The following is a 24,242-nucleotide window of genomic DNA, read 5'->3' as shown; positions in this document are numbered from 1 at the left end:
AACCTTGAAGAATATTCAAACACAACCCTACAAAAATAAAAAATATATACGGAAAAATGTGGGAATTGAACGGAATTGCTGTTGCGACCCCTTGCTCGGCGCATCTCACCTTGCATCTTAGGTGCTTTGGATTCAGTAGCGGTGGTGAGAAATGTCATTGGGTCTTGCTGTCGGCTGTTTTCGTTTGCCATCTCGTTTTGCAGTTTTGAGTCACATGCAGATTGGCACATTCTAGAATCGTACGGTGGCTGTTGAAAAAAATTGCTCGAAATATTGAATCAATTAAAATACAGTCGCCGTTCGATAACTGTAAGTCTTTTAACTGCAACGCTTTTTAACTGCAAGACCGAATACTGCAACAATCCGTCAAATCTGAAGTCAAAGTCATATTTTACATTGAAGTGACAAATCTCGCGGGGGGGTTCTAGATGCATTCGAAAAAAAAATTGTTGAATCTCTAGAAACATTTCAAAAGGACTTTTCATTTTTCTCGATTTTTTTCGATTCCGTTTACTTGTTGTCTCTTCATTCTAGATGGGGGATTATAGATCTCCACTTTTAATCAATGAAGCCAAATCACCATGTTATGTGGTTCACTTTCCGTAATTATTATAAGAGAAAAAAAAAATCCTTGTGCATTGTTTGGCTAGCTTTCACGTCACGGATCCTGCTGACATTGATGTTGCTTTTACTTGCGTTATGTCAGCGGTTCCGAGCTTTCTGTCAAAATTTCATTCATGAATTGAGTTCAGAAACGTCTCGTAAAACGGTCTTCTGTAGTGATGAACTTTATCTTCGCCTACATATTGGTTATGTAAAGTAGTTACTAAAACGCAATAAATTATGATGCGGAGATATGACTATCAAATTGATTAATCAAAAAGCTTACCTATTTTAGTTTTCTGCTATTTTTGCTACTATGTACTTCATTAAAAAATACATTTCGACATCATTGAAAACAAAAATTGTAGTGACGGACCCCCCCTCTAAATTTCGGCATGTGTCAAGTGTTGCAGTTATCGAACGGCATTCGATGACTGCAATGTAAAAATGTTGCAGTTAGCGAACGACGACTGTGTTAGTATTGAATTAATTTGCTCAAATTATTAGTGTTTAAATTGAAGCTAAAGTGTTAAACGATACGTAGTAATGATTGTAGCTAAAACCCTAGGAAATCAACTCATTCTCTGAATTTATTAAAGGTAACCTAAAGCTAGGGGACAAAAAAAACGAAAACCAGGAACCTCGTGCTAGAGCAGGAAGTATTAATCATTAAGAATCGAAGGATAGATGGAAAAGGAATACTAAACGGTTACAAGTGAATAGTGTATGAATTAAGCACACTTTTACCTTTATAGGAATTATTTAATTTCTGTTAAAAATGCAGTTTTGGTTAATCGAAAACCTTTCCTTTTTCTTCGCCTGCTCGTTGGCCTTTCGCCAATTGCAAAAAAAAACATACAAAAAGTGTTCTCTAGCTTGAAAAGGTCATTAAACATTTTTTTAGAAAGTCGAAATGTTCTACAAACATACTATAAATGACATTAGACCATATGAATAAAAGAGTTTACTAAGCTTCTCCCATAAGATTTGCACGGGATAAGTAAGGCTTATTATCTTTTTATTTAGGGTTGAGAGCCTTGACTTATTCAACATCGATTTTTTTTGGGACAGCCTATTGTTTCATTCATTTCCTTATACATCATTTCTATTTTTTTAATTATTTTTAATTCTTTCATAGTGTTTTCATAAACCTCACTGTGCAATTTATTAACATTTTATTGTGTTGTCTGTTTTTTCAATTTTATCTTACTATAAACCTCGTAGTTTTTTCCAGCACGGCAATGTATTGAAATTGAGACTAGCAAGATGCAATTTTAATTCAATGGAATTAAAATTTACTCAGGTAAAATGGATTTCGACTTCAAAATATTTTGCTTATGCAATAACCTGGGGCCATACAACTAAAACACACTCTTCTCAAATAACTCGACAAAAAATTGTTTCATTCTTTAGTACACTTAACTAGAATTTAAAATGCAAACAACTCAAACAGCTTTGCAACGCTCACTCTTTATCATTACAATAATATTTAAATTAGCAAGGTTACACTTTTTGTTGGGCACACCTTCTTTTGCTTTGACCAAAGAATGAACTCGATTTGACAGTTCTCCACCTTCTCGCACCATCTGACAAGGCGTAGTACGGAAAACGAGAAGTAGGTTTATCGTCTGTTGCGTTTTACTCTCACAAGAAAATCATCTGGAAATTGTTCTCGAAATACCTGAAAAGTTGAGTTGAATTTCACAAAAAATCGCGTTGTTACGTGTGCGGCACAATTCTTAACCAGCGCGGATGCGGTGAGACGCACCAAAGATTGTTTTTTCCCCTGAAATTCGTCACGGTATTTGGAAGGTGCTTTGTCGTAAAAGTTCAGCAGTGACCCTAGCGTGGGAAAAAATCGATTATTGATCGAAAAACAGAATCCGCCAGCTCGACTCTAGAGCGAAACAATGACCACAAAGGCGACATCTGCGGCGGCTGGGACCGGCGCCCCAGGTGCACGTGGGGTCGCCCGTGTTCTGGCCAAACTGGAATCTTCGGTTGAATCTGGAAACTACTACGAAGCTCATCAGATGTACCGTACACTGTACTTTCGATATTTGTCCCAGAAGAAGTACGATGAACTGCTGGATCTGCTGTACAAGGGTGCTCTGACGCTCCTTAACCACGACCAACAAACAAGCGGAGCCGACCTTGGGCTGCTGATTGTGGACACACTGGAAAAGGGCAAAATCGTTGACGAGGCTGAAAAGTGGATGCAAAAGTTAGCACTCCTGTTGAGTAAAATTCAACCAAATGTTATCGAAAGGGAAACGCTGCTGGTAAGTTGCTTTGAACTTGTGTGTTTTTCTTTTTCTTAATCAAAGTTTGTTCCATTCCAGGTAAAAGCAGTCAAATGGAGTGCTGGTGTGTCCAACTCTCAGGTCGGCCATCCAATGATGCACAAGCTGATAGCGCAAATCATGTGGAACGAGGATAACCTGTCCCAGGCACGGCATCACTTTCTACTTTCAAAGGACGGCAGCAGCTGCGGCCACATGCTGATCCAGCTTAGTCAGACCAAGGGCTTTCCGTCCGAGATGGACCTGTTTATCGCTCAGGTAATCCTCCAGCAGTTGTGCTTGAAGGAAACGACAACGGCGTCGAAAACGTTCGCAACCTACACTAAATATCACCCGGAAATAGCGTGCAGCGAGCCCCCGTTCATCACCCCGTTGCTGAATTTTATCTTCTTTCTGCTGCAAGCTATCGAGGCCAACCAGCGCAAGCTGGTGGTATTCAGAACCTTGTGTGAGCTGTACAAACCTTCGCTAGAGCGAGATCCGTCCTATGAAAAATATCTGCAAAAGATCGGTATGATATTCTTTGGAGCAAGCCAGCCACAAAGACCGCAACACGAGGGCATCCCGGGAATTTTCGGTGATCTACTGAATCAATTCTTCCAAGGGCTGGATGATGACTTGGACGATGAATCGGCCAATGGTAGCCATCCCCACAACCAGTCCAGAACGGCGGCGGGGTCAACCGCAACAGGCGCAGGTTCTAGTCCGGCGGGTGGCCCTGGGGTGAAAGAAGAGCTCGATTAAGCACCTGCAAGCAGTTTGGTTCTCGTTTGGTTGTTTAAATTTTTGTGCTTCGTGGTGTTTCCAAGGGCTAAGGATTGTGCAGAAGGCCGTCTAAGCTGAACTGCACGCGTCAAGCTAAATCACACAGATTTTAACAGCGTCTCAAAGTTTTGTTTTCTTTTCCATCACGAGTACTATCTAACTGGATTTTTCGTTTAGCAAGTTTACGCAATTGAATTATGATAATAACAATAAAAGAAAAATTTAGTGTAACCAAGGTAGGATTTCGGTGTTCAACAGTAAAGAATAGAGGAAAAGATATCCCGTCTTATGGGCTGGGCTTCGAGCCCGCTTGAGAAAGATTTATTTATGTCGTGTTTGAACTAGTGTTATGTAAAGGGCAGAAACATCGATACGTATTTTTCAGCAAATCGTAGCAAACTGTGACATTTCGTGTTCGAAGCGTTTTTTCATCAAAGTAGGTTTCTATTCTGTGAGAAAAAAACGGACATTTTGGACGTGAATCGTTGAATAACGGTTGCAAGTTCTGGAAGTTGCGAACAGAAGTGATTTTGGAGAATTTAAGGTACGTTGTTACTATTAGAACTAAACTTCTATACTATTCCGGTTTGATTCTCTTTTTATTTTTGAGCTTTCAATTTTTTTTCGTTTTTTTTTTTCTAGCGAAAAAAACGAATCAAGTCGTGTTTGAAATTAATTTTGCAACGTGAAAAAACACGAGAAAAGAGCAAAAAACGCTCTAAAACCTCATTATTAAGTTTCCCGCTGATGACGGTCATGATAGACGGCAATTCGATCACCAGTAGAACCTGAAAAGTAAAACCACCTTCGGCAGCAAGGGCAGCAGAAACTGAGCGGCTTCCTATCTAAGGAAGTAGATCTGAACGATCTTTTCGGTGGATTTCGGTGGACCGAAAGCCCTGCACGGTATGGAGACAATTCTCACATTCCGCGAAACTGATTCTGAACCTGGAGCGACCGGACATTTCACAGGATTACATAGCAGTCCGAACGATCAAAACGTCTTCCCAAGAGCAGAAAGCATGGATGCCGTCAAGATAAATAATTATCTGGCCGCAGTTATGGGCCGCAGATAGGATAAGTAACAAAACGCACGAGTTAAAAAGCCGGCCAAGCTGTTGGGTTCACCTACAGATCACTGTATGGGAGATATCGCGAGACGTACGGTTGCCTGGAGCATCTCTATCGGTGAGTTATTTTCTTGTCGCACTTTGTGTCAAAATTGATTTGATTCCTTTTTTACTAATTTCAATTCAGAAAAAATGACACAATTCAATACTACCATATATAGAAAAGTCGCTTTTCACAAAATTTATCAGTTTTTACGCAGATTTTCGGAATTTCACTCAGATTCTGTAATGAATGCCCGTTCAATGCGGGTTATGACGTTTTTTTTCTCTACACGGTGACTTGAAAATGTTTACTGAACAAAATTCGAGGAAAAATGTATTTGGCATTTCTTTTGTAACCCTAGACTACTTCTCACGTTTTGATGTTATTAACCCTCTCTTTACCATGGTTGCTCTAGAGCACCACAAGTTTGGATGTGTGTATCGTAACGAATTATTTAGCAGTTTCGCTCAAATTTCGAAAACATTCTTGCACACCTAACTTATGTTCCGGCAAAAAATTATACTGAAATGTACAGTCAATAATTTATTAGAGTATCGAACATTTGAAAAAGTGCCGTTTTTTTCTTCGAAAAATAATTCAATATTTTCTATTGTTCATGAGCTATCACCATTCTATTGTTGATCCGTGCAAAAAATATTTTCTTATTAATTAGGTGTCACACCACTCCTTAAAACAAATTGTAGTCATTTTTCTCATTTTAATCAAGTTTTATGAATGCTCAAACCTTGGTGAACCAGAGCACCACTGGGCGAATAACAACAAAAATGAAGTTGTTCCCAACACGTTTGAAAATTTAGAATTTTCGTTCAAAGTGCTGTTTTCTAAAGAGTGACTGAAATAGCACATCGATGCCTTCAATACAATACCGACGTAACGACACGCGACTTGATGAAACCAGAATTACGTTGCTGGACTTTCGTATCGAAATTGCAGACTGGCGCTTTCAGCGTGGAAAACAATCGACCACTGAAACCGATGCCTGTTAAAAAATCTCGAATTCCGCTGAAAGCTCCCGAGTTGAACTCCAGATTAGATGGTGTTGCTCACTGGCCTGTAGCATGTGACGATAGCGATCACGTTCTTACCATTGTGATTCTCGTAACCATTTCACATATTTCTGTTGCTCGAAATGTGGAAGGCCGTTATGCCTTTTAAGAGACCGTAATTGCTTTACAGCGTAGCATACATAATATAAAATATTATTCCGTTCATTTTTTTACTTTTTATAAGATATCTAGACAAAATAAAGTTAGTTGTTGATTTTGTATTGTTTGTAAAATGTGACTCGTAAGACCCAGTGGTGCTCTACAGCACCATTTTGGATTTTTTTTTTCGTTCAAACTATAATTTGGGATAAAATAAGAAGGGTTTGTTCAAGCGCTTTCGCTAAAAACCTATTTTTCGATTTTTGTTTGCGTAAAAACCCTGTGGTAAAGAAAGGGAACAATCAAACAATGAAGACAGATAACGTTTAGATTCAGTGGTAACAATATAGCAGCATTAAGAAGCATGCCATAAAATGAAACTTTTTATAGCATACTAAAAATAGTGTGGTTGCAGGAAAGCCAACTGTGAGCTATTGTGATTCAAATATCAAGCACGGCACGGAAATGTTAAGCAGGTATTAGACGAAGCGAATATGTGCTATTTGTGCAAATAAAATTCGTACCAAAAATAGCAAATGTTTGTTTCGTCTAATACCTGCTTTAAACGTGATATAACTGTTTGCTTAGTTTGTAGACTTGCAAAACTTTTCGATTTATTCGACATTGTTCGGGGCGATATCATCGCTTATTTTTTGACTTCTATAAACACTCCTTAGCGGTTTTGTGCCAATTTTATCCATATCATTTTTCAAGGTACTAATTGAATCTGTTTTTTTTTTCTAGACATAAACCGGCGAAACATTGGAAATCTTTTTGACATGTGCCCAAAAAATATGTTTATAAAAAAACACTAGCAAACGATGCCTCAACTGAACTCTCCGTGCGGGCGAAAATGTTTTTGAAACCGAGTTTCAGCTGAAGGTAAATTTTTAAGCATTTTATCATATATAAACACTAGTTAATGTGCTCGTGTACTAGAGAAACCTCATCTTCAATTTTTTGCTGATTTGGGAAATACGGATTTCAAAAGTGTAAAAAGGATTAAAACTTTGGCAAATGCCTACTATAACATTGATTTACAATGATTATGCTGAACGCTTTCCTACCTTTTCTGCTCTAAAATGATATTTAGCAATTTTAGAGATAAGTTGCATCCAGGCTGACAGATTCAGTCAATCCTTAACCAATCTAGTAAAAACTTGTTAAGCTATTTTGCATTTGTTTTGTATTTGTGAGGTATAAAAGGGGCCAGGGGCCAAGTCGCTGGTACTTTGAAGCATCGATTGGCATCACAGCATCAATAACCACCTGGTCAAAAAAATTCTGTGTAACTGACTAGAGTAATTCTTGGCAAGTTGCAAAGATACTGTGTTGTTAGAGTAGCATCTTGGCAAGATCACTGAGACTGCCGGGGGATAGGGGCAGGTATGGGTCTCTGCAGATTAATATGTGTGTGTAACTGTTTGTGTATGTCAGTGTGTGTTTGTGCATATAATAATGTTATAATATATATGTCAATTAAGAATACTTGAATATGTTTTGATACGTATGAAGGGTTACCTGTATGTTTGTTGTTTTTACCATGATACGTAATCCTCGTTAATAGGAGTGAAGTCTGGTGTCTTGGTAGTGAATAATGCTACTGTTGTGGACTCTTGTTTGGGAAATCTTTCAAACTCTGATTGACGGAGATTAGTGTCGCTACTATCCTTAACCATTGCATCAAAAAGACTGCGTGTGGTTTGCTATTTAGCTATTTCAACTAAATAATAATGAAGTTAGTATGTATAAATTCGTTTATATTCTGAGCAGATAAGTTGGATACTCACTTCAAAGTCATTAGTAAAAATTCATCGACTCTGCTATCTGTGATTAAGCCACTCATCTGCACATCTGTGATTCGGTTATTTCTATTTCAACAATCAACGAAAAGGGATAAAAAAAAAACTTTTTCCTTCGAGTCCTGATTCCCTTTGATGTTGAATTTATTTTTATAAAAAAAAAAACACACATTTTGCGGTTCTGAACGCAATTTGAAAACTTCAACCGCCTTTAACTATTTTAGTTTTTTTCTGTTGAGCTTAATTTTGATTTTTTTTTTTTTTTTGCATTTTTGATTGTTTCATGTCACATAAAGTGTATTAATGCGATTCCTAATTTGTTTTTCAATCACTTTCTTCCTAACGTAAAAATTAGTAGTTTATGTCAAGTTTAAGCAAGCTAAAGGGAGCCCTACCATGGCAACAAGTGTTTGAAATAGACAAAAACGGTTCTGAGGGGGAATAATAAAGTTGGACAAATGTAGTCTACAAACGGTTTACGGTATTCTTAAAAAAAAACACAAAAAAAATCAAAATAGTAAACTGAAACAAGCAAGTTGGAAACATAAAATAAGTACACTTTTTTCTATAAAATATATTAAGATCGTTCATTAAGACTTAGTTTGACTATCATTAAGTAGTGAAAGAATCTAAGAGAAATTTTCTCATTTTTTTCTACTCATTGACCAAGCATGTCTCACGCTTCCTACAATTTATTAAGCTTTATTTTATTGAATTGGACTTTCATTCAATATGCTTGAGTTTTAGAAACAGTGAAAATTTTTTGTTTGCTTGCAATTTTTGGATAAGATTATTGTCCTATTCACGACAAAAACATTTTTTATTAGATACAATTGAGAACACCTTAATTTTTGCTAAGGTTGAGTTGGGGGACTTTTAATACGTTGCCTTGGACATTTAACCCTGCTTCGGTACGTAGGTGGCAATCAGAGCCGACAGACCGGACAGGGGCACTGCATTCGAAGGAAGCTTGCTCCTGTAAGAAAATGAAATTATCAGTCAGGTTGGACCGTAACTGGGATCCAAAAATACTTACTTGACACCAATATCTGGCACACGATAGTTCTCACTAGTGAGAACCACTGTCAACTCGTCAGCAATGCCGACCACTTGGCTAAAGTCCGCCTCGACCTGCTGCTCGGCCAGGTTTAGCGCGACGAAGTAACCCGGATTACCGGATTTTTGTCTGTAGTCAGGGAAGGATAAAAAAATATTGGTATACTTTTCTTTTGTCAAGTTTAGTGGTTTAGAACCGACACAACAATGAAATGATTGTTAGTTGGTTAAATGGTGCTGTACTTACCCATCTCTGTGTTAGATTAGTTAATGTTCAAGCGTGGATTAAACGATTACAATTAGTAGAATATGAAGGAAAAAAGGTCGATTAGCAATATTTCAAATGAGAACAATTAATGTTGTTACGATGAGGTAAAGTGTAGCAAACTTACCGAGTGTATCCAACGGAGGTTCCGTTAGTGTCGGTGTAAATAGCAAACGTTCCATGCTGATAGGATGGTGAGGCACGATACTTCTCCAGATGTCCGATCAGTGCTTGGCTCACGTTGCTGTAGTTAAGAACGTCCAGTGTGACAACAGGAACGCCAGGCAGTAGGAACATGAAAACATTATACTCCGAGGCAGCCACCTGATCTAGCGAGTTTTTATCATACGGCCACTGCACCCAAGGTTTACCACCTTCCGCAGCGGTGTACTTTTGAATTTCCACGTGAGTCTTTTGAATGTCATCTCGGAGAGCCTTTGCCGACTCGACTCCCAGCGGCTGCCGGAGAACACTTTCAACATTACCGAACTCCGGTATGTCCATACCAAGTTTTCCGTCTGTGACGAATACTTCTGGTCGCATAATGTCTTCGCTCACTGACAAGAAACCTTCTCCGTTTGTTGCATTTTTAACTGCGGAACTCAGCTCGTACAGTAGAGCACCCAATCCGTCCTGATAGGTCGTGTGGGCATGTGTCCAGAAGCCGTAGTCCGTGTGCACCAGCGTTTTATCTTCAACCTCAGCAGCAACGTCATTTTTACCCTCCCGATCGACTATGAAGTGTTTAGCGTTCGCCAGTCGGAAACCACGCACTCCCAGTCCAGCCAAGTGCTGCAGCACAGTTTTAAGCTTTTCCTTTGCGATTGGTTCGTTCAGCTGCAGGTCCAATCGATCGGCTCCGAACTGGGCTAGCACGAATTGACGGGGGCTCACTTCGTTCCAGGCAGAACCGCGACCATTCACTGCCAGCCAGTTGGTGGGTACCGCGCCGGAATCTTTCCATATGAAGGCCGAACGTGCCGGTGAATCCGCACTGGCCAGTGCCTCCTTGAATAGTTGGTCATCCTTGGTTACGTAGTTTGGTGTGAGGTCCAAAATTACGTTGATGTCTTTAGCACTGAATTTAAGAAAGGCAATTATTAATGCATAGAGGAACTATCAATCGCAGCAAACTGCGCTTTTAGTATATGAAAAATTTTGTCATTTGAAACAATTGTGAGAAAGAATTTAGTAGGTTTGGAATGTAGTTTTTAAATTTAAGTGAAATTTGATCAGATATATGTGATTCTCTGTGCCAAGCTGGCATTATCACAAGTGTAAAAAAAATCACAACCAGTTTGACGACTGCTTTCAAAGTTAACCTCAAAGAAACCTGTTCTCAGTGAAGAAAAATCCCCGCGTTAGCAACAGAGAATAACTGCGGTGTGTGCTATACGAATCAAGCTTAATTAAATATGATTAAGCTCAATTCCGCGTTCCATTGGACACGTCTTCAATTGCTCATGTTAAAAAAAGTGATATGAAAAAGTGAAAAGTGTACTTACGTAAACGTGTCTATCAGATCCTTGATTTTCTTCTCGACGGAAGCCGTATTAACCAGATAGGTTTCATCGGCCGGAAGCTCGTAGATGACCCCCTTCGCTCCGAATCGATCGGCCGCATCCACCTGATTGCGGTAATCCTGGGCGTCAAGCTTTACCAGCGGTCCCTCCTGCCACCAGGTCAACGGAACCGGGGCAGCACATTTCGGTGCATCCATTATAATATAGATTGCACCAGCCAGCATCGCGATCCAGAGTCCCCAGAACAGGATGAAAAGGAACCAACGTAGCCGAATCCAGAACGGATCGTTGGCAAACTTCATCAGCTCTTCCTTGCTCATGCCGGAGAACGTTTGCTGCGAAAAGAGGTAGGCCGTTTAATATTGAGTGCCATTTTACTGGAAGTTTTTAAGTGACCGTTTTTTCAAACTGCAAAACAAACAATTAGCACCAAAACGCTAATTGTTGTCGCCTGACCGTTAACTCACCTGCTGTTCCACCTCCAGATCGATCCGGGCGTCGCCATTCTGCTCGGAGATGAATTTTACTTCCACCTCCTTCTGGGCCAGTTTGTCCTTCTCGGTGGTGGCTGCATCGCCAGCACCGTTCCCGTTCAGCATTCGTTCGTCTTCGCCATCCTTGTAGTTGCCGTTTTCACGGACCATTGTGGAACCTGTGAGGTGCACAGAAAAATGGAATTTTTGAGCTTAGATTTCGAGATAAAGGAGCGGAGCAAGTTGTACTGCAGCGTCTGAGTGCTCGAGAGCAAATGCGATGAGAGGTTTCGAATAAGATAGTAGTGGAGCCGCTGGAGAGTTGCCTTTTTCGGATGTTCTTTTGTTGGTTAGTATGCTAAGGGTATAGTTGCCAATGTTGGATTCGATTGGTTGGTTATGAAAGACGTTTTCAATTTGGCAGTTTTTTTTAATCAAATGTAATTTTACGATAAAAGTTTGTTGAATAAGATAACGGTTGCGTTCATGGTAGTTTAAAAACAATAAATAATAGAATATGATTAGTTTGATTGGATAGAAAAGTTATATTGATTTACACATAATGTTCTAATATATCGATACAAAGTAAAAAATGGAACTAAATTTTATTCAAATTGCGATGATCCGTGAACATTTGAATAGAATTCAAAACTGAACGCGTATGGTTCGACAGCTGTGACAGTTTGTGAAGTCATTGACATCATTTTCAGTCATTTCTATTTTATAAACCGCAGTCCTACATCGTACAATAAATGTAGACATATAAATTTGTTGATATTTATCAGCAATTTGAAAAAAAAAACTATATTTTTTTTTTCAGGATGAAAGCGCCAGTTGGAAGGAAAAATTGAAAGAGGTTATCGTATCGGAGGACATTACTTCATTTCGTCACTAATCTGTAAGCAGAGAACTTGGTCAGAGTGACAGGAACAATCTAACACGTGGTCTTTTTTTACAGATTGAGGCAAGCAAAATGCAGTGGAAACCAGCGAAAGACGGCCTTCGATCTGAGTTTATTTGCTTAAGGTAGGTGGACGAAATTTTTTTGCCATTATTATTGGGTAATAATTTTAGAGTCTTCGTGAGAGTATTTTTGCCGTATTATAGCGAAATTATCGAATATCAAAAAAGGTGTTCAGCGTCTGCTTCCATATTACATTTATCACATTTCCCATTATCAACGATTTCAATTCTGGCGAGCAAAGATTCCTTAGTAATCTAATCTGATTGGTGTTAAGGTTGCTTTCCATGAACCAAGTTTTCTCCGAAAACTATGATTGAATAGAAATAGAATTGGCCTTTCTGTGCCGCATAGTTTTTAAAAGGAGACCTTCCATTGGGATGCCATTGTAAGAATTTAGTAGTGCGCAAATTTTGATTATTTACCGTAACTGGTAATTAGATACTGGTTTTGAAGCATTATTATAAACAGTGTATAAGTGCCTCGTGCACATGCAGCATAGTTTGAGGATTACCGCCACTTTTTATGCCACTGATAACCTTTATTATGTTTTATCTGTCGTTTATTTCACACTTCATATCCCTCACGTGGTGTCCGAAAGTTAAATTTTTATCGATGAACAAGCCCAAGTATTTATGATAGCGCACCATTTCTATTTTGGTCCCTTCTGTGTCTAGTTCCCTTTTTGCTCGCTTGGAACAGAATAGTTTTGATTTTGCTAGGATTAACTTTTAGATTCAGTGAATCACAAATCTCTATAAATACATTATGAATTGATTGAACTCATCGGCAAACTGTGCTAGTTCAACTACTATAATTTGTGTTTTATGTAGCATAATTGTGTAAACATTAAACAGAAAAGGTGATAGTACGTCGCCTTGTGGTAAACCATCACTTATCACACGTGTCAGCTTTTTTTCGTTAATTTGGAATTTTATCGTTCATTTTGTTAAAAAGGATGTAATTCAGAAGATTACCTCATAGGAGGTGTTTAGCTCAAGCATAATTTCGTTCAGCTTTTCGACAGAAACGGTACTAAAAGCATTGTTTAGATATATGAATATGATGGAGGTGAGGTTTCCTTCTCTCTTATGCGCTTTTACTTTATTAACCAAAACAGTTTTTTTCTTGTCCAGTTCTTCTCGCAGTTTTTAAAAAATTGCTGAATTAATAATCTTTGTGCATGTTGGAACCAATGATATTGGTATTTTTCCTTCCATTTTCGTTTTGTCTTTTCCGGGCTTAGGGATTGCTATTATCTTTATTAGTTTAGGTCGAAACGGTATTAAAACCACTAATGGTCGACTTCGAGCCACCACTTCGAATTTTTAAAGGCACAAGACTCGGTATTAGTTAATGCGTCACATATGAAAACGCTATTTCATGTTTGCTGCGGTGAAGCAAACATAAAATAGCATTTTACAGGAAACGCATTATCTGTTTCCGAGTCTTGTGCTTCTGAAAATTCGAAGAGGTAGCTCAAAGTCGGTCGGTTGTGACTTCAACACCACACTCCTCTACGTCACTGCAGATTTCAATTATCAAGTATTTCCTTTGCAGTCTCTGGTTTTAACTGCCGTAATAGTTCACAGCTGACTTTGGCTTCGCCTGGAGCGGAGCGCGGGTTTTTTGACCATAATATTCTCTTCCACGAGCTCTTAGTAAGGATGTCATAATTTACTCGATACCCGAGTTGGTTCGTTACGTTTACTGGGTTGGTTTTTCCAAAATGAATATCTAAAACCTTCTCCGCTTGTCTCTCCTTTTTTGTCACAGTTGGTATTTTCCCAAGCGTAGTGATCGTGATATTTCATTAAAATGCTTGATGGTTTCGAAAAACTTCATGACATCTTCTTCCACCTGATCCACATTTACAGACGGACTCAAATATATTGAGCAAATTAGCCGATTTCTACTAGATATATGCACTGCTACCGCTTGAGTACAATCAGATAGTTCAGGTTATCTTACGTTCGAATAATTTAGGTAATTTCTCAGGTAAAATGCATAGGATAGTTATCTTCTCTGAGCTTTATTATTTTGTGGTATTTTATAACAATTGCTATTCTCGTGACATTCTTGTGGCCATGTTTCCGACAAAAGCGCAATCGAAAATTCATCCTCAAGTAAAACTCTGTAGCTATTTTTTGTTTAGACAGACTTTGTATGTTGCACTGCATTACTTCGAACTCCACTTCTTGAAAGATAATGTTGCACTGTATCATAGAGGGTTACTTTTTTGTTATTTATTTATTTGCATTTTCTTCATTCATTCATAATTTTTAGCAAACTGCTTGAATCTTTCTTTTGGTTCTGAGTTTATATTTTTCTCGCTGATAAATTCTATGTAGAAACTTATCACTGCTGATTGGTACTTATATTCTAAAGTTGATGCTGCCTTTTTTGTGCTTCTTTCGTGAACCTTTTCCATTTTTGTGAATCATCTACTTTAAATGAGTTAACTGTAACTGGAAACTGGTATTGTTTAAAGCTACCTTATTGTCCTTCCATATGTTGACTTTTTTCTGAGACACTTAACTCAGTCGGGCGCGCTTTCGTGTAGTTTGACCAGGCTGTTGGTTTTTTTTTCTTTTTTTCTGGGTACATCTTGACAGCTGGTGTGAGTTGTTTTTTCTCATTATTTGTTTTCCATTGTTTTTTTTAGTCAGAGCCAATTAGTGTTTCGCAGCATCTTGGGCATCTCTTTCTCCCTCTACAATTCTCCACTCTATTACTCTAACGAAATACATTAAGGTCGCTTTTTACAGGACTTTTTACGCAGATTCCGGAATTTACGCGGATTTCGGAATTCACGCAGTTTCTTTTTACGCGGCACGTATCTCCCGTGTGAAAAGCGACTTTTGTGTATATATTCTCTATCGGAAAGTGATAGAAATTCGACTGGGAGGCTCTCTTCAACCCTAAATGACTTCTCACTTCTGTTATGGAAGACTTCGCATTAAAGATCTTCCTTGGTTTGTTCTGTGGAAATATCGTATGATACTCCTGTTATTACTACCGAAATGCACACTAGGTGTTTTGGGATGTAAGCAGTCTTTAATACACCTTGTTTTGTATTGATAGTGTCGACGAGTTTGCTAGCCTCGATCAAACTGTTCAGATAAACAACGATCTTGTTTCTCCCAAGCGATTTCATATCTATGATGTATCTTTTAAAAGCCTCCATTGCATGCAATTTTGCTTCGAATGAAAATTTGTTCATCCTGATTGCATTAACACTTCTAACCTTGGGGCAAGACACTATTGATATATTTACAATATTCGATATTACAAAGTATTTATCGTTGCATTTTCAGGCACCCGTCTACCTGTATTACAACTCCTTGACAGCACATTGTTGCCGGAGTGATATGAATGTGACAGATAAACGATAAATATCAAAATATATCCACCAATATCGAATAATATTACCGAAATATTTCTCTTGATAATAAAGTTGTCTAGCCCCTACCTTCTAACCTAAAAAAAACACTCTGTAAGCTGCTCGGTCTGCAATAGTATATTCATATTTCACTCTGTCAGGTTTGTTCTGTGTCTCATTGTCCATTTTTAATTTTCGTTCTCCACCAGGATCCGGTTGACGCTTTTCTTCATCCATAATCTCCAAGGTTAAGAGGTGCACGCCGAAAGTGAGCTGGCGCCTGGCGTAATTTTTGTTTTTGGTCTTTCATTACTTATTATCCTCCGGTATTAACAATTTTCATAGAAATTTTCGCCTAAATAATTCAATTTTAGACTCCTTTTATTGTTTAAACGAGTTGCCAAATACACTTAAGTCACTTTTTACGCGGGGGATACATGCCGCGTAAATAAAACCGCTCGAAAAACCGCGTAAATTCTGGAATCTGCGTAAAAAAACGCGTAAATTCCGGAATCCGCGTAAAAAAACGCATAAATTCCGGAATCCGCGTAGAAAGAAACCCGCGTAAAAAGCGACCTTAGTGTATCACACACACTTGCACGCTAGGTTAGCAAAACGAATGCATCATTATATTACTGGGGAAAATTAGATGCATTCAAACATTTCAAATATGTGGACTGAACGTGATCGAAAACGATTTGAAATTTACTAGCACAAACCTGGGGTGACATTGCGCATTTCGTTTCGAGTTACTCGAACGAAACTAAAGCGTTAAGTTTCGTTCTTCGTATTTTTTCGACTTTGCGGGTTAGATGAGCCCAATGACGGATGACAATGACAACTCCTTTTGAGCTTAGAGCAAAACTGGCCGTATGTTACGTACTCGAAAATCGCTCGAATCGAGCTGCACAATGCCACCCCTGTATCTCTTTAAACTGATCCATGAACTAAAATCTTTAGAAACTTTCCTAAAAACTTGAATCTTTACGAATTCTACCTCTGTATCTCTATGAGTTTTCTTCCCATTTTTTACTGTTGTTTTCTATGAGGAATATTTCCAGAAAGTAATTACACAACAATTGCTGAACTGCCTGGATGTTATATCATAATGAAATGTTTAAAATTGAGCTGATATTCGTTCTTAAAATTATTGGGTAAATTTCCACTACCTTTAATAGTGAGGACATTACAATATGCGTGATAATATTTTTTTATTGTGCAATTTTCATACAAACACTATTCTCCTCCATTTTTTGTAATTTTTGTTTGTCGAAAATTTTGTTATTACCGTACTGCAATTTCAAATAAGTCGCCGCAATTTTTTTTTCAATTACCTGATGTTTGAGTATTACCTTTACTGAAATTTTTCAACTTTCATCAAATCAATAAACATAACTTGAGGCCGTTCCAAAACCACGTGGTAATATTTTGACCAATTTTCATATCGTTCGAACATCGTAAACTGTTGGTCTTTTGCATTCCAACACATGCGAAATTCTAAAATTATTCACAATTCATTTTGTATTTGTTCACTTATTTAAGATCAATCTCAAAGGCTGTTAGCATATGTCGATTAAGAGTTTTTCGCCATGTAAACGTTAGGTTTTTGGCAGTTTGGTGTTGCCATGAGCACTGATATAGAAGACAAATAAATTAAAATGTGATGATAAGCGCAAGATAATCAAGCAAACTCCCGAAAACTCGTAGACTAGAAACAAATATCAAACAACGTTAATCATTTTGCTCGAGCAAACACGTATAACACATGATGTAGCATAACTCTCATGTAACATTCCTTTGGCGAACTGCACAAGTCAAATGACTTAGATTAACCGATAGGTAAATTTAGCCATTACCATATGTATGAATTGCTTGTTCTTTTATTCACTTAACCGCATTATTCAGTGAAGTGAAACGCAAAAGAAAAACAAGTCTACGCACTAGATTTAGCATAGCCATTTGCGTCAGCAGCTTTTGTGACACGGCCGTCTTTTGCCATTTTCATCACTGATTTTTGTCCAATGAACTGAATAAGCATAAAGTGGGGTTATGTATGCGAGAGAATGCATATTTCTTTCTACACATTTCGCAAGGGCGGCGGCCCTTCATTATCTCACTTATGTCTTCGATGCACAAATTTCGCTTTAGTTTAGTAATCACATCATAGTCTTATCGTGAACATTAAACTTGCTTGATTATTCGATGCTGGTGATGTCAAACTTGAACTTGATTTCGTCATCCATTTTGACTTTTTTTTTTCTCTGCTCATATCGATTGCTTTACACGATCCATTGGTGATTGCAATGCAACTACCATTGAGACGAAATTCCAGTGTCTGCACTGTTCAGTTTAATTATCTTCAAATTTTATAATTACCGTTTGTTTCCAAAGTTGGGCCTCGTGCGTTGACCTGATCGAGCTCCGCTTCGGATAGTTTCTTGTAGCTTTCCTTGGGCTCCTGTTGTTCCTGTTTGTCTTTCTCGGCGGCAGCGGACTGCAGTCTGGCCGCTTCGATATCTAGTTTCGTACTATTTCTGTTCGTTCCATCCATCGCTGGCTTTCGGTTCTACAAACACCTACCAAAAAGCTGTGATTAGTCTCCTATACCTGTACAGATTACCGATATTTCTGTATGAGAAAGAGCGAGAGTGCTGTTTTTCCCATTAGATATATTCTCAATACAAACCTAGGTTTAAGATGGTGGAGGCGATTTAATAGTTCGACAAGAGCAACTAGAAACACAACTCGAAGAAGGGTGCTGGTGTTGGTAGTCGTGGCAAAACAAAAACTCGTAGCGCTCAATCGAAACAATCAAAACACTAGCGTAGGGGTTTAGTAGTTACTGTACACTACAGCGGTTAACTTGTTGTAGGAAACCTTAGTTCGATTATATGTTGAACCTGTCGAGCACAGCACAACACGCTTGTCACAGGTCGAAGACCGAAGGACAAATGGTCGAAAATTTTCGCATGAAACATGATAACGGTGCAAATGCGCAGATGACGCTTTCTTTCGGTTTCAGATGAACACTCGCACTATGCTGCGATGCGATGAACACTTTCTTCTGTCTTTTTGTTGAGCTCTTCTTTTTGTTGAAATAAAAGGGCGGCAACCAATCTGTGCCTAAGGCCAAAAACTCAAAGAAAAAGCCCCAACTCACTGAGGTACAGCTACGGGTGATATCATATGTTCCCAGACCATCTATGATGTTGATGGTCGAGCCATATGCTGTCGGGCCGTCAACCCGTGTTGACAATAAAATGAATTTGTGGTCATCGAGATCTGATTCCTCGATTTAAATACATGCCAGCGAATGATAGTGCCATGAGACGGTGTAGCTTGTGGCCTAGACTGTATCCACCACCTGGTCGAGGCCCGATAGGACCTAGTGAATTTGTGTGGCTAAATCGGGGCAAGATAAAAGTATACCGCGGCAGAAGAAAATCTATCAGTTATAACTATTGCTGCATACCGTTTCTGTTATTTATGACCGGTTATCTTGTAGCAGCTCTTGTGGCGCTGTAATCGAAATTTTTAGCATCTCAAAATTAATCAATGAACTCGAAAATTCAAAAATGTGGTGCGGAATCTGTACTTTTTCTTTTATTGAAGTTGAGTGCCATGGTTAACAACCACATGTTTGTTTGAAAAATCTTTAACTAACGAGATTTTCATTAACAGAGAATTGTTCAGAACAAAAATTTCGAAAATTTAATCTAATTTATGTTAAAACAGTTATCATGGGCATTTAAATGTTCATTTAGTGTTACCCAGGTTGCACCACGAGGCGGCGGACTCTTCGCAACCCAAAAATTTTAAATTGTACATTAATTTTCAATTCAAATTCCTAATAACTAATTTCCAAAATTTTCAATTTCTTGTTATAGTTTCCATTCCGAAACTAAAACCTATTTTTAAATAATTGCTAATCTTCAATGCCTTATCACTGATCTCTCATGTATATAGTTTCAAACAACTAATTTCTAAGTTTCTATTTCAACTTATAAATTTTGAATTTTTGAATTACAATATACAACTGCTAAATTATATAGTAATGTGATTGGTAATGTGAAACTAAAGATTACCAATTATTTTGAATATCTCATTTCTTAACATCGATTCATAATTTTATACAGCAAATTTTTCATTACAAATTTCTTATATCAATTTTACACTCCAAAATTTGAATGAGTCCATTTAGCGTTTTCCAAATTTTAAAAAGTTTAGGAAATTAAAAAAAAAAATTACCCATACCCGACCCAAACTAGAAAAATATATTTTTTCTCTACCCGAACATGTTAAGTACTAGTTTCGGGTAAAATACCTTTGCTCGACCATCTCTAACACATATATTATTTATCTTCCCAGTTCCAGTTTAAACACACAAATTTCTAATCCTAATAAAAAATAATTACAATGAAATAACAACAATACTACATATACACTTTTTATCCACTTCACTATTTAATTCTATCACTTATCACTTGCAAATACGCATTTCAACGCTTACTTAGCGCCTTCGCCAGTGAAGTTAATAAATTTTACCAACAATAATTTAATCATTTAATCTCTACACTATGAACTCATACACTATAAACACACACTACAAACTCAAACATCGCAAACACTCACAAAAATCACATCACAACTCGTCAATTTCTTATCTTTTATTTCCTATATCCATATTTTATATTCAATTCCTTATCTATAGTTTCGAATAATTTAATTATTCATTTCAATCTAAGTTCAAATTTTGAACTTAAATTTCTTACTCATATTTCTTATCGTCTACCTCTTATCTTCAATTTACTGAATCTGACTTCAATTAGATACTATTTTCTACATTCTTATCTACACTAACCAATCTCTGATTTTGAATCTCTAATTTTTAACTTTCAAAAACTTACTCAAAAAAACTTTCAAAAAATTACATAACTTTTAATTTGTTAATCTCTTATCACTTATTACCTATAATTTCTAATCTTTAATTTCAAATAAATGTTTTTTATTTCGAATAAACAATTTTAAATTTGAGTCCATTTAGCGTTACCCAGGTTGCACCACATGGAGGCGGACTCATTTGCAACCCATAACCCCCCCATTTCTAATTTTTGATTTCTACAAATTTTCCAATTTCTTGTTTTGAATTTCCCATTTTCAAATATTATTTTCTAATTTTCCATTTCTTGTGCATAATTTCAATTGTTCAATTTATTATATCTGATTTCTAATATTCAATTTATTATATCTAATTTGTAATATCCGTTCAATAATTTCTACAATCCAAATTCATATCAATTACTTTTTTAAATCTAATTTTTCATTGCTAACAACTATCCTTTTTCGTAATTTTTAATTTCTAATTCCAATTCTCAATTTCAATACCCTACTCCTATACCTTATTTCAAATTTCTAATTGCAAACTTTTGTTCGAATTTGAAATTTTTAATTTTCCATTTCTAAATTCAACCAAACTTATAGTTTCTTATTTCTTAATATCCTTAATATCTGATATTTAATTTCCAAATTTAAATTTCTATTCTGTAATAAAATCTCTAAAAAAAATAATCTAATTTAAATTTTCAATGACTTTTTTCAATTTTTTTTCTGAATTTTATAATTTCATCTCTACAATTTAAATATTTTCAATTTATAATTTGAAATAACTTGTTTTTAACTACTATTACTAATGCTATCTTATTAATACAAAGTAACAAACACACGCATACACACAAACACTTTCTTCCATTCTATTTTTTTATACACATACTGCACAAAAAAGTATGTATATAAAAAAACATTCTCTATAAACGTACCACATTAACACACAACCTCTTACTACAATTACATACATTTTCTTTTATTCGTATTTTTTCATAAACACATTATACAAAAGGAATGTGTATATGAAAAAATCTAATGATCACGCTTTCTTCCACTCTATTTTTTTATACATATACTACACAAAAAAAGTATACGTATAAAAAAACATTCTCCTCAAACGTACAACATGAAAACACACAAGCTCTTACTACACAAATACACATTTTCTTTCATTCCTTTTTTCATAAACACACTATACAAAAGAAGTGTGTATATGAAAAAATCTCCGAAACAAACTTTCTTTCATTCCATCTTTTTTATACACACACTGTGCAAAGGAACTGTGTGTAGAAAAAAGAACATTAGCTACAAACATACAACATAAACATACTCACAAACACACAGAGGATAAGAGGATAAGGATAGGTTTTTTTTCAGTCCGTTTTTCATCATCAAATATTCCTTCATCCATCCATCCATACATCCATCAATAATCCTTCCAATAAACATCATCCATTATCCGTTATCCACCATTCACACATTGCTTACATTCTACATATTATAAATACACACATATACACTATAAACACACCGACACATACGCACTAAAAAAACGAGCAACACAACATAAAAATTAATTCAAATAAAATAAACAAAAACAAATAAAATTAAGAAAAATCACTAAAACACAAAAAATATACTCTTCGTTCTCGCCGCTGAGATGTTTCACTGGACGAGAACGTCGTAGCAACCCTGGCTTATCGAAGTTCGCCGGTTTCACTTTTGACATTTCAGTGAAACAGGGCCAGGTGTTGCAACGACGAATATCGGTCATTGCCATCACGGTAATGACCGATTCTTCATTCAAGGACAGGTTGTCATGGGATTTTCCAAAAGTTTTTGGTATCGGCGTAGCGCTAAACACACATTCGAATGATCCAGCAAGCGCGACTGTAGACCATTCGGCTCGTAACGTTGCTTCACGTAGTTGCGTTTGTCCCGGGTACTCCGCGAATTGGTCCGGAATTTCGAAAACTCCATAATCTTCGGAATTCCGGACCCGGCACAAACAGCAACATACCGCGAATGACCGCTTTAGCCGTTTCCAAAACTTTTTACAGAATCCCATGGCGGAGCGAAAATTTCACAAGTCCGTCTCCAACCTATCCTTATCCTCTTATGATGATTTTCAGGTTGTGCATGTTATAAGGTAGACTTTTCACTTTGTTTGTTGGTCGCTAGGGATATTTTCCATAGTGATATTGTTGTATCTTTCCAATGTACCTGCGATTGAAAATTGTGTTTGACATGTCGTAATTTTTTTTTTCCAGCGCTACATTCGGAATGTGTCTGCTGCCGAAAGTCGGTCTGGAGTCATGCCAGGTTGGAAGTTTCCGGAAGAGAACTCGGACAGGTTGACCGGTTCGACGAGGAAGAGGAATTCCTGCCGTATAACCGATGGTTGGTGGAGGAGGAAGAGAGAGAACGGTTGGAGGAACTCGGACCTATCGCAGAACCAGTTGGAAGGCCTGCCGGAGGAACTCGGACCGGTCACAGAACCGACTGGAGGCCTGCCGGATGATATATATATGGTTCTATTTTTCCAGCGCTGCATACGGAATGTGACTGCTGCCGAAAGTCGGTCTGGAATCTGGCCTGGTTGAACGTTTCCGGAAGAGATAGTTGGAGGAACTCGGACCGATCGCAGAACCAGTTGGAAGGCCTGCCGGAGGAACTCGGACCGGTCGCAGAACCGACTGGAGGCCTGCCGGATAATATGACCCATCAAAAATTCGGAATGAGGAACGTAAAATTCGGATAAAATTATAATAACTCTATTGTCAAAATAAATTGAAATTTTATTCGCATTTATTTTATTTTATTAGTTTGATGGGGAGTTTTCTGGCCGTGTGCAGTCGGTTCTACCGATGTTATACGGCAGAAATTCCACCTGGTTCTGTGACCAGGTGGAATTCCCTTCTCCTCCTCTTCCTCGTCGAACCGGTCAACCTGTCCGAGTTCTCTTCCGGAAACTTCCAGCCTGGCCAGACTCCAGACCGACTTTCGGCAGCAGTCACATTCCGAATGTAGCGCTGGAAAAAAAAAATTACGACATGTCAAACACAATTTTCAATCGCAGGTACATTGGAAAGATACAACAATATCACTATGGAAAATATCCCTAGCGACCAACAAACAAAGTGAAAAGTCTACCTTATAACATGCACAACCTGAAAATCATCATAAGAGGATAAGGATAGGTTGGAGACGGACTTGTGAAATTTTCGCTCCGCCATGGGATTCTGTAAAAAGTTTTGGAAACGGCTAAAGCGGTCATTCGCGGTATGTTGCTGTTTGTGCCGGGTCCGGAATTCCGAAGATTATGGAGTTTTCGAAATTCCGGACCAATTCGCGGAGTACCCGGGACAAACGCAACTACGTGAAGCAACGTTACGAGCCGAATGGTCTACAGTCGCGCTTGCTGGATCATTCGAATGTGTGTTTAGCGCTACGCCGATACCAAAAACTTTTGGAAAATCCCATGACAACCTGTCCTTGAATGAAGAATCGGTCATTACCGTGATGGCAATGACCGATATTCGTCGTTGCAACACCTGGCCCTGTTTCACTGAAATGTCAAAAGTGAAACCGGCGAACTTCGATAAGCCAGGGTTGCTACGACGTTCTCGTCCAGTGAAACATCTCAGCGGCGAGAACGAAGAGTATATTTTTTGTGTTTTAGTGATTTTTCTTAATTTTATTTGTTTTTGTTTATTTTATTTGAATTAATTTTTATGTTGTGTTGCTCGTTTTTTTAGTGCGTATGTGTCGGTGTGTTTATAGTGTATATGTGTGTATTTATAATATGTAGAATGTAAGCAATGTGTGAATGGTGGATAACGGATAATGGATGATGTTTATTGGAAGGATTATTGATGGATGTATGGATGGATGGATGAAGGAATATTTGATGATGAAAAACGGACTGAAAAAAAACCTATCCTTA

At 37.6% G+C, this 24,242-nt stretch overlaps 2 protein-coding genes and 1 long non-coding RNA gene across 5 annotated transcripts; 2 read left to right on the top strand and 1 right to left on the bottom strand.

Annotated features, from left to right (window-relative positions):
• Positions 1-1,806: 1,806 nt before the first annotated feature.
• LOC129733324 (Golgi to ER traffic protein 4 homolog) lies at positions 1,807-3,910 on the top strand. Its single transcript, XM_055695114.1, has 2 exons — positions 1,807-2,885; positions 2,946-3,910. Exons 1-2 carry the CDS (start codon positions 2,514-2,516, stop codon positions 3,648-3,650), a joined length of 1,077 nt encoding a protein of 358 aa, XP_055551089.1. The 5' UTR covers positions 1,807-2,513; the 3' UTR covers positions 3,651-3,910.
• A 178-nt stretch (positions 3,911-4,088) lies between these two features.
• On the top strand, positions 4,089-23,127 carry LOC129734031 (uncharacterized). 2 transcript variants are annotated; one of them, XR_008729764.1, is made up of 6 exons: positions 4,089-4,215; positions 4,314-4,859; positions 6,695-6,832; positions 11,890-11,967; positions 12,028-12,095; positions 22,567-23,127. It is a non-coding gene; the product is annotated as an uncharacterized LOC129734031 (long non-coding RNA). The 2 variants fall into 2 exon arrangements; XR_008729765.1 differs by lacking the exons at positions 4,089-4,215; positions 4,314-4,859; positions 6,695-6,832 and adding an exon at positions 10,233-11,418 and having other exon boundaries at positions 22,567-23,114.
• Positions 8,429-18,374, bottom strand: LOC129734026 (uncharacterized). 2 transcript variants are annotated; one of them, XM_055695730.1, is made up of 7 exons: positions 18,099-18,374; positions 17,789-18,019; positions 11,064-11,248; positions 10,579-10,931; positions 9,201-10,151; positions 8,789-8,938; positions 8,429-8,728 (listed from the first exon to the last, which is right to left on the bottom strand). In XM_055695730.1, the coding sequence occupies exons 2-7, from the start codon at positions 17,961-17,963 to the stop codon at positions 8,650-8,652; spliced, it is 1,893 nt and encodes a 630-aa protein (XP_055551705.1). In that variant the 5' UTR covers positions 17,964-18,019; positions 18,099-18,374; the 3' UTR covers positions 8,429-8,649. The 2 variants fall into 2 exon arrangements, with proteins under 2 accessions (XP_055551705.1, XP_055551704.1); XM_055695729.1 differs by having other exon boundaries at positions 17,789-17,988.
• Positions 23,128-24,242: the final 1,115 nt, after the last annotated feature.

The sequence above is a fragment of the Wyeomyia smithii genome, chromosome 1 (genome assembly GCF_029784165.1).
Source record: "Wyeomyia smithii strain HCP4-BCI-WySm-NY-G18 chromosome 1, ASM2978416v1, whole genome shotgun sequence".
Classification (NCBI taxonomy): Eukaryota; Metazoa; Arthropoda; class Insecta; order Diptera; family Culicidae; genus Wyeomyia; species Wyeomyia smithii.
This window is presented reverse-complemented; position numbering and strand designations above follow the sequence as displayed.

Excerpts from the sequence above, each read along its gene's own strand:
- LOC129733324 (XM_055695114.1), top strand. The coding sequence starts at position 2,514 with ATGACCACAAAGGCGACATCTGCGGCGGCTGGGACCGGCGCCCCAGGT. Across the intron at positions 2,886-2,945 it reads TCGAAAGGGAAACGCTGCTG|GTAAAAGCAGTCAAATGGAG; the intron begins GTAAGTTGCTTT and ends GTTCCATTCCAG.
- LOC129734026 (XM_055695730.1), bottom strand. The coding sequence starts at position 17,963 with ATGGATGGAACGAACAGAAATAGTACGAAACTAGATATCGAAGCGGCC. Across the intron at positions 10,152-10,578 it reads GATCTGATAGACACGTTTAC|TGCTAAAGACATCAACGTAA; the intron begins GTAAGTACACTT and ends TCTTAAATTCAG. Across the intron at positions 8,729-8,788 it reads GTGCCAGATATTGGTGTCAA|GAGCAAGCTTCCTTCGAATG; the intron begins GTAAGTATTTTT and ends ATTTTCTTACAG.